The following is a 16,229-nucleotide window of genomic DNA, read 5'->3' on the forward strand; positions in this document are numbered from 1 at the left end:
GCTTAGGAAATGAGGTCCCTCGCTGTTCTCTGGGGTGGCTGAGCCAGAAGGGGCTTAGAAAGAGTGGGGGAGGGGCTACAGAGGTGGACTTTATTCCTCTGCCTTTTCTTCAGGCCACCTGAACACCCCGAAGGGCTCCGGCCCCACTGCCAGGCCACCTTTAGCTCCATCCTTGGCGCCCGCTAGGCGGGAGTAGAACCGAGGGCCAGATTCCATTCCTTGGACACGTGGCAGGAAGGGAGGTAGAAGCAAGCTGTGGGAACAGACCGTCCTAGGGCTCTGTGGGGCCCGGCCACATGGGAATGGGATGGCTTGTTGCCGGCTCTCCCGGCAGCCTGGTCATCCTTGGTGTCTCCAAAGGCAGTCACAGGGTGTTCGGGACTTCACGAGGCAGGGCACATCCCTGGCGAGGACCCCCGCCCCCTCCCCAATTCCCAGGAAGGCCAGTAAGCCAGCTCCATGGCTGAAGGCCAAGGGCTGCACCAGGCTGCACCTTGGGGAGTTAGGGCTGGGAGACTTCAAAGCCCTCCAGAGGATGCGGGTTCTGAACCGGTCGCTCACAGGCCCAGGTCAGCTGGCAGCAGGAAGGTTTGTGTTTCTTTTAATATCAACTCCCAGGCATTTAACATTCCTCGAAGCTTAAACACAGAAACATTTTCCTTACCAGACTGTGCTTTCTGCTTTGCCAAACATAACCTGGCTTCCTCCCCTGCCCCCACTGCCTCCATCTGCTCCTGTCTCCAAGAGGTAATGATTTATGGTGTGTTTCCCTGGGGCTTGTGCAGCTGATAGAAGTGAGAAGGAGGAAGCAATAAGGCTGGAAATCCAGGTGGGAAGGATGCCATCGAGCCCTGGAATCTGGGTTCTGGAGAGGTCAGGGCCCACGGGACGCACTGAGTTGGCTGTGCTGGACACTCTTAACTCTTCTATCTCACAGCCACCGACGGCCTGGGCACATGGTGGCTGATCACGTTTCTCGGCTGGGTACCTCCTGGGCCCAGACGGGCCAGCCCAGAACCCCATCCCAGGAACGTGGAGATGGGACTCCTACCTCTTACCCCTGCAGGAAGTGGGCTCCCAGGACTGAGTTTAGAGAGCTATCTCTCTTCAGCCCCCAATTCCTAAATAAAGAGTAAAATAATGAAGGACTGACTTGTGGTTGCTTGGCAACACTGTCTCCGCGGAGACAGGGCTGAGGAGCGGTGCACGGGTCCCACAGTGTTAGAAAAGATGTGCTTAGGAACTCGGGGCATGAGGCAGATGGCCAGGACTCCACCAAATGGAGCCATCCCCCCCTTCAAACATGAGAGCCTGAGACAGATGCGGGGAGCAAGAGGCCCACGCAGGTCTCCAAGGGGCAATGCTACCAAGAACACACAGCCAAGAGCCAGTTATCAAAGTAAAGTCTTAACAACCCACCAGAGAACAAATGCTTCCTGCAAACAAACATCACTCAGCTCTCTGCACCCGGAGCAGGGGCCCTGCTCTAGGAACCCACTTCCTGCAGAATCTGAGGCAGCTGTTAATAAGCAGAGCACCTAATGCCCCCGGCTCCGTCCCAGTGTGTGCCAGTTACTACTTTTCTATTTTTCGTGGTCGCAAAGTCTACCCTCAAACCAGGCGACATGTGTCATAAGCATGAGGCCACACAAGATGCCAGACAGAGTGTGGATGGCTTCATGCCTGCCCATGTCTGCACCCTCTTCACAGGTAAGTGAATAAGCAGCCGTCTTCAAAGCTGGGAGAATTTCCAGAGACACAGGCTGCAAACAAGGACCCTGTCCCAACCAACATTACCAGGGTACCAAAAACACAGCCGAGGCACATACACTCTTCAGCTGACCTAGGACCTGTCTCTCCTAATACCCACAAAACCAACCCTACGCCAATAAACTCCAGGGACAGGTGAATAAGGCCCGGTGACCCCAGTGGCAAGTCAGAGACTGACCCTCAGCAGCCCAGCTGATCCTACCTCACCCAAATGCTGGGGCCTCAGACCTCCTACAACAGACATTGCTAATCAAACACAGCAACTCAGGGACATAGCCTCGGAATCCTTCTCAACACAGCATTCCTGGAAAAAGCCACATGTAGACTAGAGTTGGGAAGTGAAAACAAAGAGAGCTGTGATCCCCCCGCCAGTCCATCCTGCAGGCGTGTGGATAGTCCACCTGAGCCAGGTGTGGAAGCTGAGGAACCAGGCATACCTGGGCATCTGGAACAAGCATAGATTTCATCTTCAGAAGGGAGAACCACCATGTTGGGAAGCTTTTCTCAAACCAGCTTTGAACCCAAATCATAAAAGGCCGAGCACCTTGACCGAGGAGGCAAGCGAGGATACCTTCCCACTGGCACCACCTCCTGGCAGCTCGCCGAGCCTTGCCTTGGTGCCCTGGCCACATCTGGACCCTCACCTGGATCTGCCCTTTGCCCATGATCTTGTCCACGATCTCGTTGTTGTCCTTGTTGACCTTGGTCTTGTCATAGCACTTCTCGTAGCACAAGATCCTCAGGGACTGAGAGCCCTCCAGCTCAATCTCAAACTCCTGAGGAAAGACACAAGGGTCCTGAACCTCTGAAGCTGGGAGACATGGCGTCCTGGCAGGTGGGGGCCCCAAGTCTGCGAGGCTGAGAAGGGGGTGAGGAGGGCCCACCAGGACCACATCATGAGGCAGGGAGGAGCATTCTCACTTGGCTGGAGCTCTAGAGGCCTCCGAATGAAGTGGAGGCTGGGGCCTGCGCTGAAACCCCGTGCCTGGACACAGACTGAGATCAGAAGTCAGATGGGCAGGGATGGCGGCACAGGGGTGAGAGGGACAGAGCTGGTCCAACCCTCCCCTGCCAACAGAACATGAGCACGAGTGGGGTGGGCACAGTTGGTGACAAGTTCAGGGGTCCCTGTGGGGCACCAGACTTCTCTACTCACCTCGTCCCACTTGGGTTCTGTTGTGTCCCGAAATACCCTGGTTTTGGCTTTGCTGACAAAATAGCCAAAGGAATCCACCTCCAAGGTACAGTACAGGTCTGCAGGAGGGACAGGCAGAGATGCATCGAATGAGGCCCGAGGCCCAGGAACTCAGGAGGAAAAGGAGTTTAACACATCTGTCCCGCCCAGTACCCCGAGGGGGCTGCCCTCGTTTCCCCACCACAGGCCCGTGAGTCTGGTCTCTTCCTGTTCCTATGAGATGGTGCTGCCCCCCTGCCTCATCCACCACCCTCCAGCCACACTGGCCTCCTCCCTGAACATGCCCAGCTCTCCCACGTAGGGCCCTTGCTGTCCCTTCATCCCTGCTCTTTGCCCCCTCACCACTGAGCCTCCTGCCACATCTCCAGTGACCACTCTGACTAAAGGAGCTACCCCCCCACCCCCCACTGGTCCCAGGTCCCTTCACAGGGTGTCACTGGCAACTGAGGTGGGAATCTCTGGAAGGCATCTGGCCTGAGGCTAGAAGCTGGAGTGACCCCTGCTCACTGAGACAACCAAAAGTGCTTCCCACATTCCAAAAGCTCACTTTGTTGTTTTCTTCAAAGCTCTTAACTTGTTTTGTTTTGGTTTTTAGTGACAGAGAAAGAGACAGAGCGAGGGACAGATAGGGACAGACAAGCAGGAAGGGAGAGATGAGAAGCATCAATTTTTTGTTGCGGCACCTTAGTTGTTCACTGATTGCTCTCTCGTATGTGCCTTGACGGGGCAGGGCGGGGGGAGAGCAGCAGAGTGAGTGACCCCTTGCTCAAGCCAGTGACCTTGGGCTCAAGCCTGCACCTTGGGCTTCAAGCCAGCAATCTTTGGGCTCAAGCCAGTGACCATGGGGTCATGTCTATGATTGACACTCAAGCTGGATGAGCCCGCACTCAAGCTGGTGACCTGGGGTTTCGATCCTGGGTGCACTGGGTCCCAGTCCGACGCTCTAACCACTGCGCCACCGCCTGGTCAGGCAAAGCTCTTTAACTTTAACTGAAGTTGTCCTTTATGCCTCTTTCTGGTCTCCCCCTCTTCACTACATCAACAGCACACAGGCAGAAATGTTGTTTTCTCAGTCACCGGTGTACTCTTCGTACTAAGGACAAGGCTTACACACAGCACACAAACCCTATTATTAGAAAGCTGATACTCTCTCCTCATTTGCCAGATGAGCAAACAGTCACAGAGAGATAAAAGGACTTAGCATTACACAGGATCAGAAACCCAGGGCTCCTGACTCCTCTCCTCTCGGACAGCCCCATGTGGGATGAATCAATGGACCTCTTACCACCCCAATGTGTTTCAGATAACCAAGTGGTGGAAGGGTGGGGGTGGGGATAAGGGGAGTTTTCTCTAGTGTTTCCATCTTGAATCATGGCCTTTAAGGCTGAAGATCTCCCCTCTACCCTGAGACCCAACTGACCAGGCCACAGCCCTGGGTGCTCACTCGCCCCAGGCACTCTGCAAACCCACACACTCCCTCTAGGGCGGGGACCCTGGCAGCCCCCTTCTCCCCCCACCCCAACGGGAGCTGCCAAGGTTGTTTTCCAGGGTCATGTGCGTGTTGGGGGGACGTGGCTTTGGGGTATTATAGTCAGTGTGAATCAAGGGGCGAAGGGCAGAGTTCAGAGGGTGGGCATACAGCTCAGGCCCAGGTGCTGCCCAGCTGAGCTCTTTTCCATGAGAATGGAGCTGGAGCTGCCCTGAACTGTCTCTAGCTGGGAGCGAGGTAGAGTAGCTATAACTGTAGAGTAGCTATAACTGGGTGTTGCAGCACAGGGGGATGTGTGTGCAGATTAAAGGTGAACTATGCTGGAGACCCAGAGCACCGGCCTCTGCCAGCTCGGATTGTAGGTGTGAGGGCTGAGAGAGGAACGGGCCAGGAGGGCTGTCACCATTTATTAATGCGGTGTGTGTGAATCTGTCACGGGCTAGGGGCTAGTTCTGTGTGAACCTGTCAGGGGTTGGGGATAGTTCACAGGATGTAAAAGATGGCTTTGGAGTTGGACTGCTTGGGTTCAAATCCTAGCTCTGCCCAAATCAGCAACCTCTCTGCCTGAGTGCCTTCGTCTGTGAAACAGGAGCAGTCACGGTGCCCGTGCCCTAGGCCTGACCGTGCAGATGTAATGTGTGTGCCAGCACAGGAGGCCACACTGAAGATTCACAGGTCCTAACGCCCTCGAGTCAGCAGAGTATTCAAGCCACTCAAGGGGTGGGAGAGGCAGGAAGTGAAGACAGTCTGGAGGTAAGGAGAGATTTCGTAGTCGCCCCCCATATCTAACCCTAAGGCCCATCCTAGCCAACATGAAGCAAAGAGAGGAGAAAAGGGGCGAGACACCGGGGCACCCTGGAGATGGGGGTGCCCGTCCAGCTCAGTGGGCCACAGACTTGGGAGGGTATAAGAGTCCCACGTCGCTTACTAACAGGAATACTTCCGGGCAGTGCACACCCCACTCCCCCGAAGGAGATTCCATGGGTCTGGGGGTGGGCATCCAGGAAGCTGCCACAGTACAAGTAGCTCAGACCGAGTGATGAGTGCGGTGGGCCTGGCCACACTGAGAGCAATGATGTTCTAAAGGGCAGACTGTGGGCTTTGGCGGTGGAAGACGAGGCTTCTTCTCCACCACCTGTGTGATCTGCCTGTGCCCCCCGAGAAAATCCCTTGAGCCCTCGGGGCCTCAGCTTCTTCATGTGTAAAATGAGAGTGGTACCAGTAAACTCAGCGGGATGCCTGCTGGGAGGGTCAGAGCAGGTAACCCAGCACCCACGGAGGCTTCCACCAGGCCAAGGCGCTGTCCACACACTGGCCACATTTGCATTTTCCCCAGTGCCCAGGCACACAGTAGCTGTCTGGAAATTAACTGCTTCATTCAGCATTTGTGAGCTCCCATTCATCCAGTGATCAAGAACACATGGTTCCTCCTCTCTAAGAACTCACAGTGGGAGAGGCAAATTTGAAGTGACAAAGCAGTATGACAGGTGTTGTAACAACCATGGTTTGCCCTGGAGTGATGGGAACACGGAGGGAGGAGGCCGATTCGCCCCAGGAACTCAGGCCTCACCGGAAATGTTTACTGCAAGTGTTTGTGGGCCAATGGCATAACCACTGCGTGGTGCACTGCACGGAGCGGCAAAGGGCAGAGCTAACCCACCAGGGAGGGAGAGAAGGGAGTGGGCAGGGCTGGCTGAGAGGAGAGGCGTCAGAGCCCTGGTGAGTCCTTTTCTCTCTCTGACTCAGTTTTCGCATCTGGCAAAGGGGGAGAAGCTATTACCTGACTGACTCATAAATTCCTACAGGAGGAAAATTAGATAAAAAGCATAACTGTATCTTGCGGAACACTAAAAACTGCACAGATTTAGTAGGTGATGCTAAAGAAGGGAGAAAAGGGGAGAGTGTGTGGCAGGGGGCTAGCACTGCACACACATGGCCATATTTCAGCCTTGCTCTTATGTCAGTATTAGCAAGTGTAATTGCCTTATGGAGAAAGAAGCTGAGGTTCAGAGAAGTTAAGAAACTTGCCCCAGGTCACACAGCATATAGTGAGCAGATGTTGGGTTGGCGTCCAGGAATTCAGACACCTGGTGGTGGGGATGGGCCCAGGGAAAAGGAGACTTGGAGACAAAGAACCAGGATGATGCTCCTTCTCAGAAGAGTTGGTTCCTGGCCTTTGGGGACATGCCTCACATCACAAAGCAGCTGGCAGGGCCCTAGCCTGGCAGACCAGAGCAGAGTAAGTGGGTAGTGGGAGTTCCCATGCAACGGGTCCATAGGGACCTTCTGTGACAGGATGAACAATGGCTCACCTCTCTAAAGGGCTGGTGATCAGGGACACTTACTTGCTGACTGCTTAAACCCCTTGGCAGAGTGAACGATGACATGAAGGAAGCCATACAGCCCTGGAGACTCGTCATCTGCAACAAAGAAAAGCCCCCGGCGTGGGGGGTGGTGAGAGGCTCCTCTACTTCATCCCCTCCTCACCCTAGACTGGCTGGGAGGCAGAAAGGGTGGGAGATAGCAGCCCGAGCCTGGATCTGACAGCACCACCTGGTGGCCAGATGAAGAAGTTTCCAGAGCGCGCTGCTCCCAGGACCGTGAGCAGGTGCCCCTCTCCCTCCACTCAGCCGGGGAGGCCAGTCCACACCTCCCATCCTGGACCAAGGACTCTGCACCCTTCCCCAGGGGCACTTTCTCTCTTCCTCTGAGTGCTGCTATCCTGTGGCTGCCCCTCTCAGCCTAGCCTTTCAAAGTAAAAATTAACCACTCTAAGTCACCATGCCAGTGGAAGGTCCACCTCTGCCTCCTCTTCGGAACAGAGGAGGAGATGACCTTCACATGCGGAGGAGGACTTGCCTTCAAAACCCTTTCCAGTACCCACGGGCAGCCAGGTTCCACCCACTCTAGGGCAGTCACTAGCCCTGGTCACATATCTGCCCTGCTCAAAAACCTCCCCTAGGCTCCTGGGCTTGAATCACAAACTCCCTTGTTTGGCATTCAAGGACTTCCAAAGGCTAATCCCTGTAAACTCCTGGCCTTGTTTCTCATACACTATTCTAATTCATCTCCCCTTCCTCCTACCCCCAGCCCCCATACCACACTTGTCTTTTGCTCTCCTTATGTGACTATCTCATGAATATATTAGCGACACAATCCCTGTACAACAGGGTGCTTGATCCTTCTCTCAAACCAGAGGGGACCAGGGAGGAGTTGGGGCCAGCTGGGGAATGGACAATCCCTGTTGAAGCCTCCTGTCTACCTGGCAACTGAGTCACCCCAAACCAGTTGAGCAGAGATCAGTCATTTGTAGCCAAGTATCTGGTTAGGTCCTTGTGGAAAGCCCCAGCAACACCCTGAGGGGATTGGACCTGCTCATTGGGCAACCTTGGGTTCCAGCTCTTACCATCTTTATTGCTGGTGACAGGAATGTTGTGTACAGTCCGAAGTTTGAAACAGGACCCTGTGAGCACCTGGAGCTCCACTGAACTCAGGACAAAGGCCTGGAGATCTGCAGGAGGAGCCAAGAGAGAGGAGAACATCATCACAGGTCCACAAGGACCTGTTGCTCCCTTTGGGGGATATTGCAGGGGAAAAAGCTTAGTTCTAGGGGCAGAGCTGGTCATTGGAAGGGAAGGACTTGTGAACCCTCACGTGGGGATAGTTGTGGGTGCTGTCAGAGGAGTAAGAACGAGAGGGTCTAATTGAAGAGGATCATGTGTGTGTGTATGAGAGAGAAAGAGAAAGAGAGAGAGAGAAAGAGAAAGAGAAAACCCTCAGTTCTGGGTCCAGTCCTAGTGCTAATTCATTATATGCCTTAAGCAAATCACTTAAATTCTTTGGACCTCAATTGCTCAGTAACATCAATTAAGTGCCACCTGCCCTGGCACTTTATAGAGTGACTGAGGGCTAAAGAGATATAGAACATGAAATTGTTTGGAAATACAAAAGGCCCATTATTGCTATGGACCCCATCAGAGCAGTGTAGAGAGGGGCAAGACTTTACCCTTCTTCTGTAGTTTCTGAATTGCTTCTCTCCACTCTGACCTTTCATAGTCCGAGGACAGTAAGAACAGGTAGCTCTGAAGAGAGGAGATGACAATTCAGTGGGGTGCCCACAGTCAGACCAAGCATATTCCTGGACGCCAGGGCTCCAGCCAAGCTCCATGTTACCCAGCACCCCCGAGGCTTTGAGAAGGAGGCAGCTGGGAGGAGGGCCTCCTTCTTGGGAAGCAGTGACAGGAGTGGCACTGTCAATGATGGCCAGGAGAGGGCACTAGCTCCACACCAATGGGGACAGGGAGTCCAGGACGGGAGGCAAGGCAGCCTCCTTGAGAACTGGGGGCCTGGGTCCCTGTTTCTCACAAGGTAAGGCCAGGAACAACAGGGAGTGGGCAGCCTTGGACCCAGGAAGAGGGTTGTCCTTGTCCCATCCCCACCCCTCCTGACCTTGCCATTCCGATTGTGGATCCGAAATGGAATTGTAGGGGAATTGAGCAGCAGCAAGAACTCATTCTCAAACATCTTCTTTTTCAGGCGCTCGATGGCCCGGCTCTGTCCTTTGTTGGCTTTCTGCAGGGGGTGGCGGGCACAGACGGTTTCCCTCACCCTCACATTCCACTTCTCACTCAGCAGTTCTCAGCACAACTTTCCCTGCGTTTTAATCGTCTTTTTCTTTCTTTTTCAATATTTGGTGATGCTTTGTCATCCTGAGAGGCTTACCTGGCCAGGGAGAAAACTGTTCCTGCTGGGCCATGCTAATTCCTAACATAGTAAATGACTCTCCTGGGAGAGTACCTTTCATGTGCAAACCAGCCAATCCTGAGACCAAATTCCCAACCACCTCCTTCATCTCACTCTCAGGTATCATTCCCCAGCCCCAAGTCGGCTTGGACCAGGTACCAGACAACAAGGGATAGCCCCTATAGCCCAGAACCCTCCAACATCCAGACCAGCCAGTCCTAAACTGTGTCCTGCCCTGGCTGCCTTTCTCTTGGAAAGCACAATACATGCTCATTTTGCCTTCTGACCAAACCTGGTGCTTCCCCATGTGGCCCTGCATGGTATGGAATGCATCCTTCTCTTGGAGACTATAAAATAATAAAAACCTTCCTTCAGCCTGACCAGGCGGTGGTGCAGTGGATAGAGCATCGGACTGGGATGCGGAGGACCCAGGTTCGAGACCCCAAGGTCACCAGCTTAAGCACGAGTTGATCTGGTTTGAGCAAAGCTCACCAGCTTGGACCCAAGGTCGCTGGCTTGAGCAAGGGGTTACTTGATCTGCTGTAGCCCCATGGTCAAGGCACATATGAGAAAGCAATCAATGACAACTAAGGTGTCGCGACGAAAAACTAATGATGATGCTTCTCATCTCTCTCCGTTCCTGTCTGTCTATCTCTCTCTGTAAAAAAACAACCAAAAAAACCCCCACCTTCCTTCAGTAGTATTAGCATCTTCATTCACCTCTATAAATTGAATTCTAGGTACCATTAAGATAGTTGTCGCTTCAAAACCTCAGACACCTTCAGCATAAAGCCCCAATTCCTGGCCTGGTGCACAGGGCTTGCCAAGGCTGGTCCTAGCCCCGTGACCTGCCTGGTACCCCGCCACACCCCACCCTGCGCCCTCCACCTCAGCCTCATGGTGTTATTCCCTGTTCTCTGATTTTCCAAGTTTATATAAATATTTTATGAAGGACCTTTCCCTTTTGTTAACTATTATTATGCTTAAGTCTTGGTTCCAATGCCATCCTCAAACTCCACAGACGAAATTCATTTCTGAGCAGCATTATTTTTACTCATTAGACTAGCAAAACTGTAACGATGGCTCCCAGCCAGTGTGGTGACAGTGTGGGGAATCAGTGACTCTCACATACTGCTGGTGGGAACATAATCAGATGCAATCTTTTCTGAGGTCAATCTGCCAATTAAATGCACAAGCCCTTTTCCCCAGACATCTCACTTGTAGGGAATCTGCCAAAGAGAAGAAATATGAGTGCAGTGATATTGACTGCAGACTTCCCTGCTAAGTGTAAAGAACTAGAAATAACCTAAATATCCAAATACCTGGTTGTGCAGTCAAGCAATAGAATGCAACTGTTAAAAAGACCCTGCCAGACCCAAAGAGCTCTAAGATGCACTGTTAAGTGAAAAGCTGAAAATGCAAAACAGTACTTGCAGCCTAACCTCATTAAAAATACACACTTGCCCTGGCCGGTTGGCTCAGCGGTAGAGCGTCGGCCTAGCGTGCGGAGGACCCGGGTTCGATTCCCGGCCAGGGCACACAGGAGAAGCGCCCATTTGCTTCTCCACCCCTCCGCTGCGCTTTCCTCTCTGTCTCTCTCTTCCCCTCCCGCAGCCAAGGCTCCATTGGAGCAAAGATGGCCCGGGCGCTGGGGATGGCTCTGTGGCCTCTGCCCCAGGCGCTAGAGTGGCTCTGGTCGCAACATGGCGACGCCCAGGATGGGCAGAGCATCGCCCCCTGGAGGGCAGAGCGTCGCCCCTGGTGGGCGTGCCGGGTGGATCCCGGTCGGGCGCATGCGGGAGTCTGTCTGACTGTCTCTCCCTGTTTCCAGCTTCAGAAAAATGAAAAAGAAAAAAAAAAAAAAAATACACACTTGAGAGTATGCGCGTGCAAGTACAAGCACAGAAAGAGTCTAGAAGACTCCTCCTCCAACTGTTAACCATGGGGTTGGGTGATGATGGGTTTTAGTCTACATGCTTCGGTGCTGTGACCTTTCCTTTAACAAGCCAGGGTTACATTGGTGATTAGAAAAAAATTATAAATTAAAAACAAAGTGTTAGTAAAAATGTAAATCACTCATCCTGACATGCCAAGGTTGTAGGTTCGATCCCCAATCAGGGCACATACAGGAAACAACCAATGAATGCATAAATGGAACAACAAATCAATGTTTTTCTCTCTCCCTTCCTCTCTCTTTCTCTCTCTCTCTGAAAGTCAATTAAAAAAATTTTAGCCCTGGCCGGTTGGCTCAGCGGTAGAGCGTCGGCCTAGCGTGCGGAGGACCCGGGTTCGATTCCCGGCCAGGGCACACAGGAGAAGTGCCCATTTGCTTCTCCACCCCTCCGCCGCGCTTTCCTCTCTGTCTCTCTCTTCCCCTCCCGCAGCCAAGGCTCCATTGGAGCAAAGATGGCCCGGGCGCTGGGGTTGGCTCCTTGGCCTCTGCCCCAGGCGCTAGAGTGGCTCTGGTCGCGACAGAGCGACGCCCCGGAGGGGCAGAGCATCGCCCCCTGGTGGGCAGAGCGTCGCCCCATGGTGGGCGTGCCGGGTGGATCCCGGTCGGGCGCATGCGGGAGTCTGTCTGACTGTCTCTCCCTGTTTCCAGCTTCAGAAAAAGGAAAAAAAAAAACAAAAAAAAACAAAACAAAAAAATTTTAAGTGCCCTGGCTGGTTGGCTCAGCGGTAGAGCATCGGCCTAGCGTGCAGAGGACCTGGGTTCGATTCCCGACCAGGGCACACAGGAGAAGCGCCCATTTGCTTCTCCACCCCTCCGGGGCGCTTTCCTCTGTCTCTCTCTTCCCCTCCCGCAGCCAAGGCTCCATTGGAGCAAAGATGGCCCGGGCGCTGGGGATGGCTCTGTGGCCTCGGCCTCAGGTGCTAGAGTGGCTCTGGTCGCAACATGGCGATGCCCCGGAGGAGCAGAGCATCACCCCCTGGTGGGCAGAGCATCGCCCCTGGTGGGCGTGCCGGGTGGATCCCGGTCGGGCGCATGCGGGAGCCTGTCTGACTGTCTCTCCCTGTTTCCAGCTTCAGAAAAATGAAAAAAAAAAAAAATTTTTAAGTAAATCACTGCTTCTGCTGTGATTCAGTGAACATCTTTTTTTTTTTTTACAGAGACAGAGAGAGAGTCAGAGAGGGATAGACAGGGACAGACAGACAGGAACAGAGAGAGATGAGAAGCATCAATCATTAGTTTTTCATTGCACATTGCGACACCTTAGTTGTTTATTGATTGCTTTCTCATATGTGCCTTGATCATGGGCCTTCAGCAGACCAATAACCCCTTGCTTAAGCCAGCAACCTTGGATCCAAGCTGGTGAGCTTTTGCTCAAACCAGATGAGGCCGTGCTCAAGCTGGCGACCTCGGGGTCTCGAACCTGAGTCCTCGGCATTCCAGTCCGAAGCTCTATCCACTGAGACACCACCTGGTCAGGCTCAGCGAACATCTTTGTTATGTCTCTCCAGTGACTCTCATTACGTGTGTCATGTGCTATGGTCAGTAACGGGCACGTCTACCTTCTCCACCTGACGAGGAACTCCGGGGTGTCTGGCACACCCCCGCAGCCAGTGGAGCTCCCTAAGCACTGACTTGACTGAGCAGAAGGCCACACCCACACACCCAGGGCAGGAGGGAAGGCACAGGGCCCACTGGCTCCCAGAACCAGGTGAGATACGTGCATGCAGGATGCCCCTGCGGTGGGGATGGTGACAGTGCCAGATGAAACAGACTCCACTGAGGCAGGGTGGGGCCTGGCCACTCAGGAGGAGGACACCTGTGCTGGTCAGGCTGCTTGCTCCCTCTGGACGGATGCACCCAAGTCAGACCCTCCATCCTCAACACCCCTGGGATTATTACTGTGGTCTTCTTCTCTGCTCAAGGAGGGACGTCTGAGTTGAAAGGATCCTTAGAGGCCACCTGCTCTTGCATTCCTCAGCAATCGTTTATGAAGCAACCATTTATTGCGTGCCAAGTACTAGGGACATAACTGAATAAAACAGCCCCATGCTAGAGTTCAAATCCTAGTGAATACAGGAAAAAGCTGACCATGCAATTATAAATCAGTACCAATAAAGCAAAGCAAAGAGGCAAACATCAGGAACCAAGAATCAGGCACCCAACTCAGACTGCAGTGGGTGGCCACCGGGGAAGGCTCCCCAGGGGACGTGAGACCTGAGCAGCATCTGGATGGGTGCGGAAAAGACCAGGCCAACCGAACAAGTCCTCCCAAGCCCTGCCCATCTTTTATGGAGAAGGCTCCTTCTGGGGGCTTTCCTATGCTTTCAAATACATGGATTTAAGACTATTATTCTCCTATAGAAGCACTTCCGCCACATCCCATGGGTTCGGATATGTACTGTTCCTGTTTTCACGAAGTTCGAAACAGTTTGCAGTTTCAATTTTGATTTCCTCTGTGCCCTGAAAGTTCTAAATTTTCAAGCTTATGCTTAACTATATTGTGGTTGTTGATTTCTAATTTAACTGCACTGTGGTCTGTGAACATGACCGGTATACTACCAGTTTTGTTTTTTTTTTTAAACTGAGATTTCCTTTGCAGTGTAATCCATATTAAATGGATGTGAACGTTTCCAGTGTGTCTGACGAGAATATCAACTCTGTCAGGGCACAAGCTTCTGTGCACTTTTAGATCAAGTGTGTTTATTGTGATATTCAAGGCTCCTCTCGCCTGAGCTTTTGGGGTTTTTTGTTTTTGTGTTTTGAGGGAGGGAGGAAAGGGAGAGAGATGAAAAGCATCAACTCGTAGTTGCGTCACTTTAATTGTCCACTGATTACTTCTCATATGTGCCTTGATCAGGGGGCTCAAGCTGAGCCAGTGACCTCTTGCTCAAGCCAGTGACCTTGGGCTCAAGTGACCATGGAGTCGCAGTGATAACCCTGAACCGGCGACCCAAACTCAAGCTGGTGAGGCTGCGCTCAAGCCTGGGACCTCAGAGTTCCAGGCTGATACTCTCTCTATCCACTGTGCGACCACTGGCCGGGCCCCCTCCCACAGTTTTTGCCTACTTGCTCTGTCAGTTTCTAAGAGGCTTCCCAGGCCCTTTCTTTTGTACCCCTCTTGCTTTTCTTTAAGGCCTTCTTTTCTTGTTTCCCTTTGCTACAGTGTTTCATATACACTGTTTCTCAGGAAATCTACCATAATTAACCCCACTAAATTCTAAGCACTGACTCCTTGGCCTACCCTCCATCTGCTCAGTGCTAATCTGCACGATCAAAGTCTTACCCTAAGCGAGTGTGAGCTGGCAACCTCCTACTCTTGCGTCACCCCTTTTTATCAGGCTCCCACCTCTTACAACTTCCCCTCCCTGTACCTCTCAATACACCTGGTTCAAAGGGCCCCAATAAAAAAACAGCCAACTTCCCTGTCCCAGCCCAGATGCCAGGCTCTGCTCACCTCCTTCTGGATTTCACTCTTGAGGGCGGAGATCTTCATTTTCATGTCCTCCAGCTCATGGTCCGGGAAGGGATGGACATGGGGGCTGGCCTCAGACTCCTCAGGGGACGGAAACACAAGATCCGCCAAAGGGATGTACCATTTGCAGTCATATTGCTGGTGCTTCCTGCAAACAAAGCCAGAGGAAGACATGAGCCAGAAGGAACCTGGCTCTTTAAACCTGAACTGCTGGACCCAAACACTCCCTAAAAGGACTTACTGAGAACTCATCAAAGCAAAAATGATCCATTGTCCTTGAGTAGCCCAATCAGGAAACACACACAGAGTAAAGACATTCAGGTTCTAGGGTCAGGCAGCACTGAGGACCTTCCTTGCCCGTCTTCTGGTCCAGTATGACTGATGTTTTTAAACACTCCAAACCTCTATGGTAGGAGCAAGAGTGGACTCACACTTCACTATTTCCCATTCCACACTCTCCCCTCCCTTCCAGCCTATCCATATTTAGCTCACACTCATTATCCTGTATGCTAGAGATGAAATACAAATGTTATTCTGAACGCCAACTCTGACCAACAGAGGTCACAAGGGGTACTGGGTAGGGGATTGTAAAGCCATGTTCAAGCCCCGTGTGCAATAGTGCCGTGGTTCATTGGTAATGTCTGCCATGGGCAAAGGACTGAAGGTGTAGGTATGCTTGCTTATGACTGCCACCTCTGCTTTAGAATAATTCAAACCTAGTTTCAGAAAACTGTCCCCTTTGTGGAAGCTCATAATAACCTCTCTTCTCATGGCCCCCAGATATTAGGTTTGCCCTGTCATCCTGGTCCCCGAGCAGTGCAGTGTGCATATGGCTTGTTTCTCCTGGAGTGTCGCTAGTGTACTTAGCACACAGTAGGTGCAAGAATGTGGGATGAATACTGAGTAACTCTTTCTGCTTGTGGCGCAGTGGACCCATGTCACTAAACATAGAGACAGAGGTAGAAAGAAGCTTTCCAGTCATATTAAGGTTCAAATCCCATCTCCTTCACTTCCAGTTGTGCAAGCTTGGGCAACTTACTTAACTATTCTAAGTCTCTTCTCTCATCTGTGAGATGCAGATAATAATACCTTCTTTATAGAGTCGTTGGGAAGATGAGAAATAATATATTCAAAGCATTTGTCCTGGCACCTGGCACAGCAGAACGACTCAAATAATGATAGCAGCAGATTTAATGAATATTCACTGTCTTATAGTTAGCAAAAATGTAGAGATGTCTAATAAAAGAAGAATGCTTCAGTAAATTATGGCATATCCACTTGTAACATCATGCAGGAAAGTAAAATGATGATTATGAAGATTAGGCAGCAACAGGGAAAATGCTTGTGACGTGGAATGGAAAAAGCAGAGCCCCAAATTGGGCATTCACTCTGATTATAAGTACATAAAAAAACATAAGACCATTAAGAAAACTGGAAGGAAATATAGCAGCAGGAGACTGATGCTTATGGTTGGCTGGGTGATGGGTTTTTTGTCTGTAATTTGGTTATATTATCTTTATAATTAAAAACATGATTTATTTTTAGAAAAAGGCTATGAATTAAAATGAAATTAATTAATATGTTTGTATAAAGGAGAAAATATGCA

At 51.9% G+C, this 16,229-nt stretch overlaps 1 protein-coding gene across 4 annotated transcripts in view; it reads right to left on the reverse strand.

The window, feature by feature from the left end:
* The window catches only part of ABR (ABR activator of RhoGEF and GTPase), a 199,776-nt gene that overhangs the window by 35,815 nt on the left and 147,732 nt on the right, over window positions 1–16,229 (reverse strand). For all 4 annotated transcript variants that reach the window (XM_066363591.1, XM_066363592.1, XM_066363595.1 and 1 more), the window contains 7 exons: window positions 14,606–14,771; window positions 8,904–9,026; window positions 8,461–8,536; window positions 7,861–7,965; window positions 6,800–6,874; window positions 2,927–3,024; window positions 2,415–2,546 (listed from right to left, as the gene is read on the reverse strand). In XM_066363591.1, coding sequence (XP_066219688.1) covers window positions 2,415–2,546; window positions 2,927–3,024; window positions 6,800–6,874; window positions 7,861–7,965; window positions 8,461–8,536; window positions 8,904–9,026; window positions 14,606–14,771 — 775 coding nt within the window. The remainder of the gene's footprint in view (window positions 1–2,414; window positions 2,547–2,926; window positions 3,025–6,799; window positions 6,875–7,860; window positions 7,966–8,460; window positions 8,537–8,903; window positions 9,027–14,605; window positions 14,772–16,229) is intronic.

Source organism: Saccopteryx leptura, chromosome 2, assembly GCF_036850995.1.
Source record: "Saccopteryx leptura isolate mSacLep1 chromosome 2, mSacLep1_pri_phased_curated, whole genome shotgun sequence".
Lineage (NCBI taxonomy): Eukaryota > Metazoa > Chordata > Mammalia > Chiroptera > Emballonuridae > Saccopteryx > Saccopteryx leptura.